Below are 20,337 nucleotides of genomic sequence, written 5' to 3'. Positions count from 1 at the left end.
AATAGTGGATGGTAATGACAATTATAAGAATAACATAATTAAATATAAATGACAAATCTCTTAGACTTGCTCACACGAAACATTTAAGAATCATATAGTGCTTAATAACAGGGATTTTACAATTAAATACATCTATATCTAGGTCGTTTGCAAGGTTGTTTAACGCTCTACTCGCACGCGACAAGAAACTGTTCTGTCTGTATTTGGACGATGAAAATATTTATAAATTTTAATATTGATGATGATATTTATAAATTTTTGTTTAAGGTCCAATATCACAAGCCTTATTGAATCTTTTCGGGGCCTTAATCAATAGTACTTAGATCTGTGTAAACATGTCCTATGGTTTTAACTATAAAACTCCCGTGAGACTCATACATATTTAAAAATATTTTAAGCGGGTTACTCACGTATTAAGTCGATATAGCGTTCGACATGTTTCGGCTCAATTTCGACGTAATAAGTGTTGTGTGCAATCCTGCTTTGTTATAACCGTAACTGTTTTTTTTTTACATTTAATTTATTTACCCCAAAATCATTTAATCAAAAATAGCACATCCGGTATCCGGCCGGATAGTACGTCACTATCCGGCATCCGGCCGAATATTAAAATAAGGGCCGAATAGGCCGGATACCGAATAGTAACCGAATATTCGGTGCATCTCTAGTTTATATCTATTAGTAAGATGATGGTTTTAATAATTAGTATATCCTACCTAAAGGAAAAACCAGAGCTACAACATAAAAATATAATTCACTAACAACACAGTACAATACTAGCATCACACATCATTCTGTAGCAGCATTTATCAAGAGTTTTGGATTTTCTTCTTCTAAGACCGACAAAGCCGCTTGTAGCTCTATATTATCCCCAGGATCAGTTATATACAGAGTTTTGAGTGCCGATATTCTTGCTAAGGCAGAAACTCCACCTACACACAAGTTGCAGCCGCGGATATCTAAGTATTCTATACTTTTTCCATTCTGACCGGCCAGTCTGTCCAAACACCAAACATCAACATGTTTATTATTCCTCAGAGACACCCATTTGAGGAAGTTAAGGCCAGAGAAGTTTTGGATACCTTCGTACCGGATGCCGTTGTGAAGGAACTTGGTGCAATCTACTGCTTCTACAAAATAGCCTTCTTCATACTGGCTAGGAAGGTTTAGGTTTGTCGCATCTCCAGTTATCCATTCGTTTTTTCCTTTCAATCTGAAATTATATTAAAAATTATGACTATTTGTGTAAGTTAGACACCACAAATATATTTTCACTAAGAATATTTCTATCTATGATTTGGGTTTGACCAACATATTTCAAAAGCATTAAAAAGTAAAGACAAGCATGTTAATACAGTGATTTCTATACCTAGATATTTATCTAGCACAAACGGCAAGTGATTGACAAAATAAAAACATAGATAATCCTTTTATCGATAAATAGCCTTACATAAGATTAATACCTTTAATAATAATCTCTAAAATCTGTAAGAAATTATACTCTGTCAAACAAGTCTGTCAGTAAATAAGGACAAAGAAAACTATATGCATCCTTTTCTTTGGGGCGCTAGAGAAAAGGATACCTATAGTTTTCTTTGTTCTTATTTACTGATGGAATTGTTTGACAGAGTATATGTAAACCATTAAAATATGGTTTGTTTTATTACTATTGTCTATTTATTTTTAAACTTGTGACATATGTATAAAACATAAATTTTATACACAAATAAATTCAAGCCTATATTCCCTAATCGAGGTAGGCAGAACACATGAAACTACTCACTTCACTGCCACGGCAATAATTAATGTAAGTTATCGATGAACTAAATATCGGAAGGAAGTCACTAGTGTCACTTCATTTGTGCCAGAAAAATATCTAGGTATAGTGATTTCAAAGGAGTTAGTTACATAAAATCTCCAAAAGGTGGTGGCCCAAAATCGTTCCAAAAAATAAACAATAGTTACCTAACAGCACAAGCTCTGTATGTAAAGAAGTGCAGTGCTGCTAAATTAGACCCAAGTGTAGCTGTTCTCTTTGGCAGGAATTCCTGGTTCTTAATCTCTTGCAGCACCTTCATACTTGCCCACCATTCTTTTACATCTTTCATAGATAAGTTCGGTAGTTTTGAGAGCGCATTTACTATATTTGGATTAGGATTTTTCTCCACGAAAACTGACAATTTACTCGTCCATTCTCCGTCGCGTTGTATCCATGGCTTCCTCCAGTCGGGGTACGGTTTTCCGTGCACCATTCGTGGTTGTGGGCCTTCTTCATTGCGCTGGTAAATAGATTTCTCTTGGCAATAATTTCGAGAGGTTATAAAGAATGTCCGACAAAGTTTGTAAGGTTTTATATTAAACGACATTGTACACTATTAAACTTAATTATTGAATTAAATAATATGAGTAGTCATAATTAAGGACTTGAGTTATTGAGAGTTTGTTTTTCTTCAAAATGCGACCATAACCCTTAATTTTATATCACGATATCAGCTGTCAGTGACACTGTCAACCTCCGCCTTCTGTTTTTAATGTAAGGCTCCGCGCACACGGGAGACAAAACTGTTTTGTCTCCGTCGTATTTTTAACCCCCGACGCAAAAACGACGGGGTGTTATAAGTTTGACGTGTCTGTCTGTCTGTCTGTCTGTCTGCCTGTCTGTCTGTTTGTCTGTGTGTGTGTCTGTCTGTGGCACCGTAGCTCCCGAACGGGTGAACCGATTTCGATTTAGTTTTTTTTGTTTGAAAGCTGAGTTATATATTTATATGAATATTTGTATGAAAAGTTGCGTCGTCTCGTGAGTCGTGTGCGCACCTTCATACTAGCCCATAGACCGAGCGACGGAGACAAAACAGTTTTGTCTCCCCTCCCGTCTGTGGGGGGCCTAAGTGACGAAAGCACGACGAAACAAACCACAGACAAAGCGATGTCATTTCCGTTACTTGAAAAGAGCGGCAAATTCAAAAAAGGTGCGAATGTCTACCCTTCCATAGAAAATTTGAATTTCACTTTTTCCACTGACAAACTTATTTGACCGTCTATATTTCACGCGCTAACAGATTATCGCACCGCAGTCACATAAGGTATCTTTTTCTCGCTCTTACATATATGATGACCTTGGCACGGCCCTGTAGTCTGTTAGGGCTATTTTGTCTGAATGTCGATTATACCTAAAGCAATCATAAACCAACAAGAGCAGTTAATTGGAGTTTTAATATATAAAAGCATTTACATAAATTAAGTATCACATATTTATTTAATTTACAACAATTTTCATCGCCATCCATAGATTCATAACAAAAACAAAATCTAGCACTTTCAGTCATATTAGGTAGTCTAAGGTCAGGGCCGGATTAAGGGTAGAGCGAGTGGAGCGGCCGCTCTAGGCGCCACATGGTAAGGGGGCGCCAAAATCGACAATGTGGAAAAATCCATACAATAAAATTATACATTGCGTGGGCGCGCATATATCACAACCGGCGAGAGGAGTCGGGAATTAAACCAGCTATTGAAAATCTAGATTTGTAATTCAGATTAAGTGGAAAGTTGCACCACATTGCCAACATATACCAACATTCATAAGGGCGCCGTAAAAGGAGGATTCTATTAACCCTTGACGAACCACATTGTTGTGAGGCCCAACGACAAAGTTACGTCGGTATCCAAATGCAAAAATATGAGTATATCCGATAGTCCAAAGCGGAGTTCCTCATAAAGCCAAAGGCGCAAAACGTCTCAGTGAGGCGCAATTTTGTGAGTCACAGGAGATGATGAGCGAACTTCAAAGGACTAAGATCCCGAAGGGCACTTAGTGGCAAAATACCGAAATGGGCATCCCGACGGTGACGATCGAGTTCGCAGTTAATGTCTTAATACTCTTAGTATTATAAAAATAATAGTGATGGCGAAATATAAGGCCTAAAAGTCGGGAACATCGGCGCCCTTTGAGGTCAAAATACCCCGAAATATGTCAAAGACCGCAGCTTTTTGCAGTTAATCAAAGCTTGGAAGCTCGCTGCTGCCTCGCTAGCGGGTTGTCTTAATAAATTGCGTGAATAGGAAAAAAAATCGCGCTCGCTTCGCTCGCACTTACTATTTATATCAGTTCTTAAAATAAAAAGAGTCGCCAAACCTATAAAAAATAAGTGGCTTACAAAGGGAATAAAAGTCAGCTGTTTAAACAAAAGAAAATTATACAGGATAGCATCTCGGACGACGCACAAGAACGGGTTTTTAAATCACTATAAAAATTATACCAAAATTTTAAAAAAGTGTCTCTATAAAGCACGACAGATTACAAATAGTCGATTCATTAATAAATCTAATAACAAATGTAAAGCATCCTGGCTAATTATAAAAGACAATTGTAAAGCAGTGCCAATGGATGAAGAGATATCTAAAATAGTGATCGGTTCTGACGCTTTTAATGATCCTCAAGATATAGCTGACAAAATGAATGACTACTTCATAAATATCACACATCAATCACAACAGCGAGTAAGTCAGGCCAACAATATACCCCAAATCGAACACAGTATGTTTCTTACACCAGTAAATAATTTAGATATTATAAAAGTTATACAAAATTTACGTAATACAAACTCTACAGGTTACGACGACATATGTACTAAAGTCCTTAAATTATGTGCTACAAGTATTTCAACACCTTTGTGTCACATCATAAATCTCTCATTTACACAGGGTATTTTTCCAAAAAGACTCAAATACTCAGTGGTAAAACCATTACATAATAAAAAGGGGAACAAACACGACGTTACCAATTATAGACCTATCACTCTAATACCGGTTTTCTCGAAAATATTCGAGAAGGTAATGCATAACAAAATATGTAGCTTCTTATTAAAATATCAGATATTAAAAAATGAGCAATATGGGTTTCGAAAAAATAGTTCTACTACTAAGGCATGCTTTCAATTAGTGAAATCTGTAATAGAAAACTTGGACAGTAATGTTCCTGTAGTCGCAATACTGTTAGATATGACTAAAGCATTTGATTTCGTAAATCATAAAATACTTTTAAATAAATTATGGAAATATGGCATAAGAGGAATTGCTCATGAATGGCTTAATAGTTATCTTAGTAACCGCCAGCAGTGTGTGGAAACTACGAGAATAATTGGTAACAATAAAACAACTTTTAGGTCATGTTATAGAAAAAACTCGACAGGAGTACCGCAAGGAAGTATACTAGGTCCACTGTTGTTTCTGCTTTACATTAACGACCTACCCAATGCTACAAAACAGGAGTGTATCTTATTCGCCGACGATACTACCTTACTCGTAAAATGTAACGACACTATGACCTTTAATGATGATATAAACGACGCAATAAGAGACATAATAATATGGCTAGAAATCAATGACCTTAACATTAATTTAAACAAAACCAAAGTGATACAATTTTTAACATGCAAAAGTAAGAAAATGAATTTGAAGGTAACCTATAATGACACTATAATTGAAGAAGTAGAGGCAGCTAAATTCTTAGGTATAACATTGGACAGTTTCTGTAATTGGAAAGCTCATATAGATGACTTGCGTATACGGCTGGATCGCTTTGTATATGTTCTAAATCGCGTGCGAAATGTAGTTTCGGAGGAAGCAGCTCTTACCGCATACCATGGTTATGTGGCATCCATATTGCGATACGGGCTCATACTATGGGGTAACTCAAGACGCAGATATTATATTTAAATTACAAAAAAAATGTATCCGAACTCTATGCGGAGCAGAATTTTTAGCGCCTTGTAAGTCTTTGTTTCAATCCAAACGTATACTGCCTCTTCCGTCACTTTATATTTTTGAAATGTGTATTTTTATAAAGAAACATATGTCGTTTTTTGAAATTATCACAACCAACTCCAAACGTGGAACACATAGAACTAAATTGCTTTTACCTATGACTAAATTAGCGTTATCCAGGAAAAACGTTTACTGTATGGCTATCAAATTATTCAATATCCTATCTGATGACATTAAAGAATTACACCCATTGGTTTTCAAAAAGACATTGTTTAATCATTTAATTGAAAATTGTTATTACTCCATTGATGAATATGTAATAAATTGTAAATTATAATCAATTATTTAATACTAATTATTTATTGTAAATTCAAATTAAATGTTTATATATAATTGATTAATTGTCACTGTTGCGAGCTATGCTGTTTTGGGAAATGCTTTATGTACAGAACTGCATGAATAAATATAGTGTGTAAGACTAGTATACATCTTGTATATAGTTAGTTAAGTTTAGTTAGTTCATAAGTAAACAATATTTGTACGCCTGTCGGGGCAAAACAAGAATCGTGCTGTGGATATATTTTTTTGAACACCTATGTATATACGCTTGTTTTATGCAAATAAAATAATCATTCATTCATTCATTCATTCATTCATTCATTCATTCATTCATTCATTCTCTTTTAGTTAGGAAAAATTCCGCGCTCGCGTTTTTATATCAAATCTGCTTTCCTGACTTAGCCACTATAGGACTCCATTTTGTTTGTTATTTTATGTACATGATATCCACATTCAGCCCCACATAACTATACTAGGGTGCGACTGAGAAAGTTCAGTCCCTTTCGTACTCTGTATGATGAAATCCATAAATTAATTATTATTGTATAACGTGGAGTGCTCCGAGGAATTGTTCGGATTAATCCCTACCGCTTCTTTCCGCCATCGCCCTACGCGACAACATTTCCATCGTCATCATCTAGATGGCTGGCATTCCTCAACTGTGCGTTTCTCCAGAAACTTCCTGCCCCGCACAGCTAAACTGTGGAATGAATTGTCGCCTGCGGTATTTCCGGACCAATACGACCTTCAAATCTTCAAGAAAAGAGCGTACACCCATCTTAAAGGCCGGCAACGCACCTCCAACACCTCTGGTGTTTCGGGTGTCCATGGGCGGCGGTGATCGCTTACCATCAGGCGACCTGTCTGCTCGTTTGCCTCCTATCCCATAAAAAAAAAAAAATTCTGTAGGTATTGCGTTAATCTTCAAATTACGGCATTACTATGAAAAAAAATTTTTTTCTACGTCGTAAAACTTCTTCCCAGGGGCGCCGAAACTCAAACTCGCTCTACCCTGATCGAGTGCACGGGCCGGCGCTGTCTAAGGTATAACATTAGGGCGATAGAGGTAGTGAAACACAAATAGAATTGGTAGTGAATATTGATAATGACGCTGTAGCGCCATCTACATTATTAAAAATCGAGTATATTATAAATTTTAACAATTTAACAAGAATAAATCATCTATTCTTCTTCTTCACATCAATCTTCGTCGGCATTAATCGTCTTACAACAAAAATACTTAATAAAACAACTACAAACACAAGGCTCAACAGATCGAGGTACATTTTCAGGTACCAGGGCACCAGGAGTGCAGGAGAGCGCAGATGCGGCGCGCCGCGCGTGCGCACCACGTGCTCCACCCAGTGCACCAGGGTCTGACCGGGCGGGGACTGCCGGTGGTGGTACACGAACGAGAGCTCCTTCACTCGGTCACGGTACCTGAAGGGAAAAATGGGCTGAGTTTGAATGAGCTCAGGGAGCTATATCTACTTACTACCTAGCCATGGTCACAATAACTCACGCTACGAGTAGGTATTTAAATGCATGTATAAACAAAATCTACCCTCAAAAGGCCCCTTACGCCAATTGAGGGTAGGTAAATGAAAACATTACACAACCAAATAAGTAAGAAGGTTAGGCAGGTCGCTTAGTGATAGATCAACTTTGTTTTGTATTTGGTTGGCCAACCGACGAAAGTTATAACTACCCAGAAATGTAGAAATTATTTATTTACTTTTTTTTAAGCACCTAAAAGTGACAGAGTAGCCCTATCGCTTTTCTATAGCGGCGCGACAGAGCGAGTTTGATTTCGATTGTCAGTCCGGCTCACAGACCAACCCCTATAGACAATTAGACATCCATTACAAGACGACTCGCGGTCGCCAGCCTTCCTAGTATTTGCACTGATATAAGCGCGGGCGCTCGCCGTGCCCGATCAGTATCGACCAAGTAACAGACCCGAAAGCAGCGCGTGTTTTTCGCACTAAAAAATTGGAAAAGGGTATTTTGATGCCTTAAAGATGTCCACCTGTAGTGTGAAATGGTGTGGAAAGGTAACAAGAAGCTCAAATTTAAAAACAGACGGCATTACATTCCACAAATAAGTCATATTTATAATTTATTCAGAGCCGGCATAGGTCAACTTACATTGGCCACTTACGCGTCAGTAGAGGGACAGTCATACTTCTGTCCCTTTTCATCTGGCGCGACTGCCCGCCGTCCTTGAAACGGCCAATCACAGCGCGCTTAACACATTCCCCGCCCGCTCCTCGCACCCCAAACACTGGTGACTCGTATCGCGAACAAAATATACAAGATTTCTACTCTATAGGAGGTTCTCTGTGGTCCGGCTAGACCGGTCGGCACTCGTATCATCAAATAGCAGGTTACACAGAGAGGATTTCTAAATATAACTTCGAGATTTCCGGGTCGTAATCCGTTGAGAACATTACGGCAGTCATGCCAAGTTATTTTTTTTTGTTGGTTCTATGAAATTATGATTGATTAAATAATTGATATTATGATTGATTAAATATTGATAAAATATACCGCACGTTCAAGCATAACAGCCACATGTCATATACTCGTATGACCGGTAAAACACGTCTGTCGCTAGAAAAAGGCGCAAAAATCAAATATTCTATGGGAGGATGAACATTCGCGCCTAAGTAATTGTTTTCACTGGCCACTTCTTTCAAGTGACGAGAACATCTCGACAGACTGTAGCCAATAAATCAACCTAGTCCCACCTTGTGTTTCCAAGAATGTCTGCAATAGCCTCTCCCAACTTCTCCGGAAAGTTGTGGTCAAAGTCCACTCTCTTCGCATAGCCTTTGCTCACAGCCCTGTCGATATTGAGGAACTGGTCAGCGAAGACGGGGATCCCGATTATAGGAACGCCAAAGTGGAGCGCCTCTGTGTTGGACAGTAGCCCGCCGTGAGTGATGAAGAGGACGCAGTTAGGGTGATCTGGAAGATAATGGATAGTCTTAGGCACTTTTAATTACAGGACTGTCAAAAAATAATAGAAATTAAAAAGTGGCGACGTTGTCATGCATACATACGTACAACGAGTACAATCACGCGTATTCCATAAGGGGGTAGGCAGAGCACATGAAACTATTCAAGTTTCAGTGCCTCTCTTGGCAAATAAGGGGTTGCAAGAAAACAAAAACTGTGACATTGGAGTGATAGGTCGCCAGCCGCAATTAACGCAATTTAACCCGTATTCATTGTAGGTATCATCACTTTCGATCAATATGTAGATTGCAGGGTAGGCCAACAATAGTTGCTGGGCCGTGTGGCCAGTGATGGCCGGTGACGGAACGGGCAAGGCAAGGTCTCATACGTTTTCATACAAAGAATATTTTTTTGGCGGATACACTCCTAGCACGGTCATGGTATGGCACGGTCTAGTGGGCAAAGACCTTGCGTTTTCACATTATCCGATCCGATATCGGATGTAGGACCGATATTCCATACATTTAAGCCGCCATCTTTGATTTTTGCCTTTGATTGAACCTTCCTACATGCGATATCGGATCGGATAATGTGAAAACGCACTAAGGCCTAAATAAGGTCCTTTTGGCGTGTTTGTGAGACAAGAGTCAGACGAAGTACATTAATTACGTAACGTGAATACCTAATATCATTAGCTAACGAGTTTTTAATAGATGTAGTGTGTTTTAATAGACTAGCCACTTTGTGACTTTTTGTCTTGTCGTTTAACAATAGAGGTACCAACGAGTACTTGCTATCGTCCCATCCAAAGGTCACTTGTCAGTTTATTGTTCTTATTCCCTCCTACTTAACCGTTAAAACCGGAAAATTGCTGCTCACCACAGAACCCGGAAAATAACTAGGTAAGAGATACATACACCGTGTTTTTATTGAATTCCATTAACTTCGGCATATAATAAATAAAGGTTGTCTATTGTTTGCCCGACAGTCATTTAACATAATATTCATATGCCCGAATCTAACTTGCCTGAATTTCATTTGCCCGAATGATTTGTTTACCATAAAAATTGTATGACATACTGGTTGTTTATCCGAACATTACCTTCCATAATCATACAATGCCATACTATTTGTTAGCCATATTATTAAGTGCAATAATATGGTTTAATATAATATTCAAACGCCATATAAGCAATTATTGCCATATTAATTGTTGCCCATATTTGAACCTACTTTCTGATAGCAGTTTCATTTTCCAGGGTGTCACAGTTCTAACCTAACCTAACCTACTTTTTAAGCAGTTTCATTTTCCAGGGGTCACAGTTCTAACCTAACCTAACCTACTTTCTGATAGCATTTTCATTTTCCAGGGGGTTACAGTTCTAACCTAACCTAACCTACTTTTCAAGCAGTTTAATTTTCTAGGGGGTCACAGTTCTAACCTAACCTAACCTACTTTCTGATAGCAGTTTCATTTTCCAGGGGGTCACAGTTCTAACCTAACCTAACCTTCTTTCTGATAGCAGTTTTATTTTCCAGGGGTCACGTTACAGTTCTAACCTAACCTAACCTACTTTCTGATAGCAGTTTTATTTTCCAGGGGGTCACAGTTCTAACCTAATCTAACCTACTTTCTGATAACAGTTTTATTTTCCAGGGGGTCACAGTTCTAACCTAACCTAACCTACTTTCTGATAGCAGTTTCATTCTCTAGTACTTCTAGTAGTGTCGCCTCTGTGATAATTAAGCATTTCGATGATTCTGCTAAATCACATTATGGAAATTGACTTTTCTGGTCGCTAATTTGGATGACAAATGATGGTATGGAATGTGGTAATTACTGATTTCGATGATTCTGACAAATGACATTATGGAAACTGACTTTATGGGAAACAAAGTTTCTGGCACTTGATTAATATAGTAAACAATGATTATGGCATAAGATGTTATGAGAAACAATATTATGATTGTTGAATAGGGTGGCAAATAAAATTATGGCAAATGAAATTCTGGCAAATGGGGGTATCCCAATAAATAAATATAGTTAGGTCCATTATAAACAGAATGGCATAGTTAGTATTCTTAAATTCGTATTTTTTTAAAGAAAACTTATACACCTGCGATAGATGTTACATCAATTGCTCTTGAGAAACGGGCTTCACAATTAACTCTACTAAGTAAGTGTCAAAACTATGACATATCAATCTCATCTAGAGATGGGTAGGGGTGAGTAAATACTGAGTATTTACCCGTAATTTACTCAAAGCACCGAGTAAATACTCGTATTTACTCATTTGGGTGAGTATAAACTGTTACCTAAAAATAATTTAAAAAATGAGATTTAAGTACTTAGTCGTGTTTATTTTAACTGTGTGGACATGTTTAAATGAGATTTATATTATTAGAAGCTTATGGGAGTCTTAGTTTGTCGAAAAAAAGGTAATCTTTGTGAGAAAAAAATAGTGATAATGTTTAGTTAGCAGTTTTGTTTTAAGAAAGCAGGTATTTACAGTAAAAGTATGAGACTTCAATGAAATTGATGTTCTAGATAACGGCATGACGTTCGGAAGTGATTGTTAATGTGGCACTTACGACCTTTTATTAAGGGTTTTCTAAAGAAAACTCAAAAATGGCTCAGCTGGTGACGTTTAAAGTACTAGTTTTGTGTTTTGTATTATATGGCCAATAATTTGACGGTTTCTGGATATTTTTCCAACAACGAATTCGAAAGTTATAAAGGTATAAACATTATTTCGGCCTTAATTATCGTTTTATTCCAAAACTGTTCATATTATTAAAAAACTTTTTTAGAAACATTCAATTAATTTTTAAAGACCTATCAGATGATGTATAACACACTGGTAATTTCTGAATTTTATTTTTGTGAAAAATAGTTACATGTATGGAGAGCACGTCTTTAAGTAAAGTATGCAAAGAGGAAAATCGCCAGGGCACGACGGTCTCAGCATTGAGCACCTTAAACATGCGGGGCCACACTTGCCACGTATTCTAGCAAGGTATTACTCGCTGTGTCTCAGTCACTCGTATTTACCAATGCAATTGACGAGGACAATAGTGGTCCCAATTGTAAAGAATAAGACTGGTGATCTGTCAGACTCAGGTAATTATAGGCCCATCTCACTAGCAACCGTACTGGCTAAAGTTCTTGACAGCTTGCTTAATGCTCAACTCTCTAAACACATCACACTGCATGATGCACAATTTGGCTTTAGGCCGGGGCTGTCGACCGAAAGTGCGATTTTGTGTCTTAAGCAAGCTGTCAGGTACTACAAGGACAGGAACACGCCAATCTATGCGTGCTTTCTGGACTTGTCAAAGGCATTTGACCTGGTTGTGTACGACAAGTTATGGGACAAACTTATTAAAACGGGAGTGCCCATTGAATGTGTCTCATTACTTAAATATTGGTACAACAGCCAGGTCAACCTAGTGAGATGGGCTGGAGAGGAGTCTGATGAGTACAGACTACAATGTGGGGTAAGACAGGGGGGGCTAACATCGCCTCTCCTTTTTAACCTGTATGTAAACGAGTTGATCGAGGCACTTAGCAGCACACATGTCGGTTGCCATATAGGTGATGTGAGTTTCAATAATATAAGTTACGCGGACGACATGGCGTTGCTGGGGCCTTCTGTTGATGCAGTGAGACAGCTCATCAGTATTTGTGAGGAATACGCAGAACAGCATGGTCTTAAATATAACACGGCCAAAAGTGAACTTTTAATTTTTAAGGCTCGTAAGTATAATCCGTCTACGCAGCCAGAGATCATGCTGTGCGGCGTACCCCTAAAAGTTGTGGATCGTTTTAAGTATCTAGGGCATATGCTTACAAATGAGCTAAATGATGATCTGGACCTGGAAAGGGAGAGAAGGGCGGCGGCAGTGAGAGGCAACATGCTCGCCCGCAGGTTTGCACGGTGTAACAACTCAGTTAAATTGACGCTCTTTAGAGCTTACTGTCAGACTTTCTACACGTGCAGCTTGTGGGTGAGGTTTACACAAAGAGCATATAACGCATTGCGCGTTCAATACAACAACATCTTGAGGATATTGTTGCGGCTGCCGAGGCATTGCAGTGCGTCCGGTATGTTCGCAGAGGCGCGAGTTGATGACTTTTTTGCCGTTAGGCGGAAAAGAATCGCCTCCATGCTGAGACGGGTGCGCGGCAGCAGCAATAGTCTTCTCAGGGTGTTGGCCGAGCGCCTCGACTGCCCGATTACCAAGTATTGGGTGGAGGTGTCGATTGGGAGAGCTAAATAAAGCTTTTTGAATCGACACATCTGCCTAATAGTTCTTTAGGTACTTGCTGTAGGTCTTAGTTTTAGTTATTAGCTTAGTGTTTGATGTAGAAACTAACTAACATAGCTCTTAAATTTTTATTTTTATTTTTTGTACTAACATCTTATGGATCAATGATGGATCTGAAATAAACGAATTTTTATTATTTATTAAAATAAAATTAATATAAATTTGATTACTTAACTTAGTAGTCGATAACAAAATACACCAATATTTCTAATTTGTATTTCCATTTCAGCACGCGAAATAGTTTATACCCATCAATTTGAGTAAAAACGAGTAAATACGGGTATTTTGAGTAAATACTGAGTATTTACTCGATATTTACTCTTGAGTATTTACTCACTACCCATCTCTAATCTCATCTCGAACACATATAGCCCGTAAAGCTCGTTTATCAACAGCAATTGATGTAACATGTATCGCAGGTGTATGGTGTTTTTGAGAAAAAAAATACGAATGAAAATGAATTACTGCGCTATTCTACTTCTTATAATGGACCTAACTACACCGTGTTTTTTTTTGTTTTCCGTTAAATTCGACACGCAGTTGTTTATCATCAGGAACCATCCTGTACATCGCTTTTTGTTAAATTCGAAAAAACGATTTTTTTTAGTTTCCATACATAAAAAATGAATTTATTAGTGTGAGAGGTCTTTAATCGTAACATCACTGACGCCACATGTCAAAACAAATAACACTAGGAAGTGGTAAGGGATGCCACACACGTGTTCAGTAATTAAATTTATTTTTTTAATAATTCGATAACCGTAAGAGTTAAAACGCAAGTTTATTAGAGAAATTAATTGTATTTGACCTAAAGAACCTTCCCTTAAAGTTAACGGAATTAAAAAAAACAGGGTGTATATCGCAGGTGTATGGTGTTTTTTAGAAAAAAAGTACGAATTAAAATAAACTAACTACGCTATTCTGTTTCTTATAATGGACCTAACTATATGCCGATGTTAACGGAATTCAATAAAAAAACGGTGTATAAATCTGTAATATTCTTACTTAATATGCTTTGCTGTGGAGCAAATCCGATTAAATGAACATTTTCCGGCAAGTTCCCAGGCGCCTCCTCCAGTTTCCACAGGACCGTCTGCTGCAGGCGACCGAACGTGGCCAGGAGGGCGCGCTGCAGCTCCGCGGACAGGCTCTTGCTGCTCAGCACGGAGCCCATGCTGAAGTAGATCACTCCGTGCTTCGCGTTGTCCATCAGGGTTTGGAGGTCCTGAGAAGTTTAAAAGATAGTTTAAAGAGTTTGTTTGGAGGAAATTGATATAAAAGAGCATAAAGGCGTATATAGTGCGTGCATTATCCGATCAGATATCGGATGTCGGACTGATATTGCATATATTTAAGCCACCATCTTTGATTTTTGCCTTAGAAATCCTTCCTACATCCGATATCGGATCGGATAATGTGAAAACGCACTAAGGCGACACTAGCGCCACCTTTGATATTTTCTTATACCTATCTTCAAATTAGATATTTTTTTAGTAATATTTCTACACTAGTCGCTAACAAAACACTTAAGTAATTTTATAAAACACTGTTATTATAAAACATTTCCTTATATAGTTATACCCAAAAACTTACATAGTTAAAGTGGCCACTTTTATTTTATACGAGTTTATTTAGGATAACTACAAACTACAAAAGGAAGTCTATATAGTGTTTTATAAAATACTAAAAGTGTTTTGTTAGCGTCTCATGTAGAAGGATTACTGAGAAAATATCTAATTTTGAAGATATAAGTAAGAAAATATTGTAAGTGGCGTTAGTGTCGCCTTGTGGCTTTACCCTTCGCCTTAACGATAAGGGCCGGAGCTTCCGGCGCTTTATTTTGAGGGCAATCATCATGTCCTTTGAACATTATTTTGAAGTGAATTAAACCAACCTTAGGTAAAGGTTTGACAGTCTCTCCGATGTGGTACCCAGCAATAGGTATGTAGCTCTGCGGCAGACTGTACGCGATTCCAGCTGACACATGCGAGTTGCCGAACATCAGACTCCCGTTGTAGATGGCCGTGTCGAACGAAGGCAGTTGGCGACCCCTGGCGGCCGCTGCGGACGAGAAGGCTTTCTCATATATCGAAGCTTCTTGTGGTGACGACAACCTAGAAAAATAATTCTAAGAATATTTCGTCAAGGCTAGGTAGTGAGCCTTGACGATTTGTAATCATGGTAGCATTTGCCTTCAATGGCTCTAACAGGCTTGTCATATATAATTATAATGATGATTGACTAATTACATATGACTAGAGTAGTTTTACATAATTATCTCAATTAAACTTGCCCCTGAATATTTTAAATTACCGTAATCTTTTTGTTTTACTAATAATATCGCATGACTAGCTAAATGATGTTGTTTATATCTGTTAATAATATATTATTATATTATATACCGTTAAACGAGCAATTCTTGTATACCTATTTATTTATTTCTATATTCATGAATACCGGCGATCTCGGAAACAGCTCCAACGATTTCGCTGAAATTTGTTAGGTATATGCGGGTTTTCGGGCGCATTTTTAATTTTTCGTGCGTTTTTATTTCGCATTATTAAACGCAAAATAACACGAAAAAGCGAAACATAAATGGTTTACCATTTGTAATACTTGGCCGAGAAGAGTTTCCAAAGTCCAAGAACTCGCTGTCGAAAGTCGAAAGGCGGTGCCATGGTGGAGCTGTAATCCGCGACGTACGCGGGGTTCGGGTCTACGTCCATGAGAGTCAGCACCATAGCGTGAGGCTCCATGGAGGATGACCAGATCAACGGGCAACCGAACACGGGGGCTAGCCTGAAACGTAACAATAGCTTTAAGGATGAAACAATGACCTAATTAGTACCGGATCTAGACTTTTTTCGAAAGGGGCAAAAACTAAAAATTATCAAATGTGGTGTCCCTTGGACTTATTTATTGGCGCCCCTCTTAGATTTGACGCGCGGGACATGGGTCCCGGCTCGCTCTCCCCTAGATCCGGGTCTGCTTAAATGTATATGTCACTTTGGAATACTTTTCTAATGCTCTTCTGGACATCTCTCTGTATAGGTTAAAGTAAGTAGGTAACTAAGAACCTACAGTCCTACATACTTCAGAACGCAATTGAGATTTGTTTTTAAATCTCATTCTCAGGGTTCAATCGTCCTGCACAAGCATAGTTTCCAGCAGTCTGCCTGGTTTTTGCTGAGTGCCAAAGGCTGACATTTCCTGGATGCCCAAGGCTAGTATTTACCCGCTATAAGACTCCGTGAACATCCACTCTGCTATGACCACGTCGAATTCCTCCTTCACGTTGTGTAGCAGGCTTTGAACGCGTTCATTCATCAGGGTTCCATCGGCCACCCCAATGATGAGCTGCAGTACCGCCGCCGTGTCGAAGGCTGGCACTTCCTTGTTCATCAGCTTCGTCAGATTTAAAATGTCACCTGGAATAAAACATTACACATCGCTTGCAAAAGTTTAAAAAAAAGTCCTCGGATAGACATAGAATAATAACTAGCGAAGAAACCGAACTCCGTAGTCACATTTACATGTTTGACACATAAAACAATCTATTGCCATCTAATCTATGGCATTACTATACTCTCGTGACAATTAAATAATATTGTTCAATTCGCGAAATAATTTCATTTAACCTTATTGTGCCTACATTTATTTGTCCTACCCATAGGACATACGGCGGTATGTAAGTAGAGTCTGGCTAATGAAAGTTGATCCCAGTATTTTTTTAAACTGCAACTCTAGATGTCATATCATCGATTGTCGTCTTTCAGTGTGACTGTCACTTTAACGAATTTCCGTAAAAGTTACAGCGTAATTTATAAATAATAATGAATAGAACCATAAAAAAAGTAAAGTAAGTGCTGAAAATAAATTAGAAATAATAAAAACTAAATCCATGTAATCAATAGGTATATTGCCAGCTCCATTTTTTTTTAATTGCCACCATTTTGCGGGATCAGCTTTGATTAGCCAGACTCTACCAACTTACCTACTGTGAAGAAGTTGTAAACTTATACCTGTCGGAAAAAGGTCAAAGTTGGAGGACACGTCGATTTGACGCAAATTCTTTGACGGATCCTTAACAGGAGCTGGAGTTATGTACGTCACCTGAAACACATTAACCATGTTACTGTTGCATAACAAATGCAGGAAACTTGACTGATGGTTGTTGTGCAGTTAGCAAACGATTTACTTCGCAGTACCTATCCAATACACATATTGCTAACACCAGCATCGCTAGCTTCTATCTGCTGTCTGGGTCAGGGTGACGTGACACAGGACACACCAGCACCCGTTACACACACGGTAGTACTAGCGTTATACTTGCTCTCTGATGTCTCTACCAGGTAGACATGACACAATCAGACACATGTCAAGAACACCTCTCTGCAACTTCCTGAGCTTACTCACCTGATGGCCTGCTCGCAACTGGTGCCTGACGAAGCCGTTGCCCAGGCTGACATGGCTCCACATGGGGACTGCGGAACACACCTTAAGCATCACTAGCTCCCTGATGTCTCTCCCAGGTAGACTTGAATCATATCAGGAACAGCTCGCTGTAGCTTCCTCACCTGATGGCCAACTCACAGCAGGTCCGTCACGAAGCCGTGGCCCAGGTTGACATAGCTTCGCGTCGGTATGGGAAACACCACCTTTACACGGTAAGCACCATCATCGCTAGCTCTCTGATATCTCTCCCAGGTTGACTGGAACAGCTAGCCTATTCCTCACCTGATGGCCAGCCCGCAGCAGGTGCGTCACAAAGCCGTGGCCCAGATTCACATGGCTTGTCGTGGGTATGGGAAACACGACCAGCACACGGTAAGCGTCACACGCTAGCGCCAGCGTCGCCAGCACTGCTAGCGCCCTCATGGTCACTGCCAACATTGATTAGAGGTAAATTTCATCGCTTCCATTTGCCGTGTCCCCGTGGGTGTCGTAGAAATCTAATGTGGGACATGGGTTTTCAATATCTATAGCAATTTGTTTTTTGTTGCTACCCCCTTATTGCTACGAGTGACACTGAAATGAAACTTGAGCAGTTTCGTATTCTCTGACTAATGCTATTTTTCGGAATACTATGCGGGAGTTTAAGTAACTAAGTATGACGTAACAAAATTTGAAATAGATATTTGTTTTACAAGGGAGCAATTGTTGTTTCACCGCTTGTGCTTATACTAATAGTATTGATAACCAAGCAAGGCAAAGATTTAAATATCGAACTGCAAGAGTAGCGAGTGGTTCAAAAACTGAAATCTAGAGTGTAGCGGGGAATTTAAGGCACGAAGCTAAACAAATCGTGCCACCGAGTGAAAAACAGTTTTTTTACAACACCAAGAGGAAAATGGTAACTGTGAAATAAATAAAACCTAACCACAAAATTAATATTTTGGTAAAAACCCCGACCGCGACATAGTGGACCGATTTTGAAACATGGCTAAGAACACTCCCGACTAACTCAGCTTTAAAAAAAAAATAAATAGAAATTGGTTCATCCGTTCGGGAGCTACGATGCCACAGACAGACACACACACAAACAGCCAGACAGACAAACAGCTAGACAGACAGACACGTCAAACTTATAACACCCCGTCGTTTTTGCGTCGGGGGTTAAATATGAAAATGCACGATACAAAATCATCATTTAAAAATCAAGTAATCTATTATCTAACTTACATGATAATAAGGGTAGCTGATAGAGAATGCCTTCTACATACATAGGTATACTTACCTAAATACTATTTTTTACTGTTCAATAAAGTTTAAATAAAATTTGTATTCATGAAGCTGCTGTTATCGAAATGTTGCCCTATTTATGTACTTACAGTCTTACATATCTAGAGTGTACGAGTAGACGGTGTAGACAACCAAATTTTGTCACTAAGAAAAGGCGCCAAATAAAATTTTCTGTGGGAATCAAATCTTCGCCCCTACATTATCAATAAATTTTAAAGTGTTGTGGCTCGTCGATGATTCTACGAACATTCTAGCGTTTTATGAAGGCCGATTAGTTTTTTACTACCTAGATTAAAATTTGGTTGACCGCCTACAAGGACACTATTTACGACTTACCGGTCAACTAATTTCTCACACACGCCAAGCTCCAGACGCAGATGACCGGCGACTGACATCGCCACACAAACAAAACTTTTAATAGCCATGACAAGACAAGTATAACTGGCTTTCACTATCATATCACGAGTAAACAGAGGTACCTGACCTGACCAATAATTATTTGTAAATCATTGGCCAAAGATAAGGAAACTAGGTACCTACATTCCGTCTAATTATTTTATATTTTATAAGGGTAGGAGGAAGAAGAAGTCCTTGTTAATGTATATTATAACTCTTTATATAATGATTAGATTTATAATATTGACCGTGATTAGGTACCTTTTTGATTTTCAATATACTTAAGTCTAATGAAAATTAACCGTGAATCATTCAAGACTCTCTTTATAATGACGTCTTACCAATAACTTCAAAATCCTGCTTTTTAGGGTTCCGTAGTCAACTAGGAACCCTTATAGTTTCGCCATGTCTGTCTGTCCGTCCGTCCGTCCGCGGATAATCTCAGTAACCGTTAGCAATAGAAAGCTGAAATTTGGTACCAATATGTATATCAATTACGCCAACAAAGTGCAAAAATAAAAAATGGAAAAAAATGTTTTATTAGGGTACCCCCCCTACATGTAAAGTGGGGGATGATATTTTTTTTCATTTCCACCCCAACATGTGATATATTTTTGGATAGGTATTTAAAAATGAATAAGGGTTTACCAAGATCGTTTTTTGATAATATTAATATTTTCGTAAATAATCGCTCCTAAAGGAAAAAAAAGTGCGTCCCCCCCTCTAACTTTTGAACCATATGTTTAAAAAATATGAAAAAAATCACAAAAGTAGAACTTTCTAAAGACTTTCTAGGAAAATTGTTTT

At 38.4% G+C, this 20,337-nt stretch overlaps 2 protein-coding genes across 3 annotated transcripts; both read right to left on the bottom strand.

Moving 5' to 3' along the window:
• Positions 1–735: 735 nt before the first annotated feature.
• LOC125240709 (distal membrane-arm assembly complex protein 2) lies at positions 736–2,585 on the bottom strand. Its single transcript, XM_048148775.1, has 3 exons — positions 2,472–2,585; positions 1,966–2,404; positions 736–1,213 (listed from the first exon to the last, which is right to left on the bottom strand). The coding sequence occupies exons 2-3, from the start codon at positions 2,364–2,366 to the stop codon at positions 790–792; spliced, it is 825 nt and encodes a 274-aa protein (XP_048004732.1). The 5' UTR covers positions 2,367–2,404; positions 2,472–2,585; the 3' UTR covers positions 736–789.
• A 4,600-nt stretch (positions 2,586–7,185) lies between these two features.
• Positions 7,186–19,891, bottom strand: LOC125240528 (UDP-glucosyltransferase 2-like). Of its 2 annotated transcripts, none has more exons than XM_048148541.1 (9): positions 19,872–19,891; positions 18,130–18,275; positions 17,415–17,505; positions 16,628–16,820; positions 15,997–16,191; positions 15,287–15,506; positions 14,398–14,617; positions 8,853–9,072; positions 7,186–7,542 (listed from the first exon to the last, which is right to left on the bottom strand). In XM_048148541.1, exons 2-9 carry the CDS (start codon positions 18,268–18,270, stop codon positions 7,281–7,283), a joined length of 1,542 nt encoding a protein of 513 aa, XP_048004498.1. In that variant the 5' UTR covers positions 18,271–18,275; positions 19,872–19,891; the 3' UTR covers positions 7,186–7,280. The 2 variants fall into 2 exon arrangements, with proteins under 2 accessions (XP_048004498.1, XP_048004419.1); XM_048148462.1 differs by lacking the exon at positions 19,872–19,891 and adding an exon at positions 19,471–19,621.
• Positions 19,892–20,337: the final 446 nt, after the last annotated feature.

The sequence above is a fragment of the Leguminivora glycinivorella genome, chromosome 1 (assembly GCF_023078275.1).
Source record: "Leguminivora glycinivorella isolate SPB_JAAS2020 chromosome 1, LegGlyc_1.1, whole genome shotgun sequence".
NCBI lineage: Eukaryota > Metazoa > Arthropoda > Insecta > Lepidoptera > Tortricidae > Leguminivora > Leguminivora glycinivorella.
This window is presented reverse-complemented; position numbering and strand designations above follow the sequence as displayed.

Coding starts and splice junctions, on each gene's coding strand:
- LOC125240709 (XM_048148775.1), bottom strand. CDS start 2,366: ATGTCGTTTAATATAAAACCTTACAAACTTTGTCGGACATTCTTTATA. Junction 1,214..1,965: donor TACAGAGCTTGTGCTGTTAG/GTAACTATTGTT, acceptor ATATAATTTCAG/ATTGAAAGGAAAAAACGAAT.
- LOC125240528 (XM_048148541.1), bottom strand. CDS start 18,270: ATGAGGGCGCTAGCAGTGCTGGCGACGCTGGCGCTAGCGTGTGACGCT. Junction 14,618..15,286: donor CTGTCAAACCTTTACCTAAG/GTTGGTTTAATT, acceptor TAAACTTCTCAG/GACCTCCAAACCCTGATGGA. Junction 7,543..8,852: donor GACATTCTTGGAAACACAAG/GTGGGACTAGGT, acceptor TTTTCCCTTCAG/GTACCGTGACCGAGTGAAGG.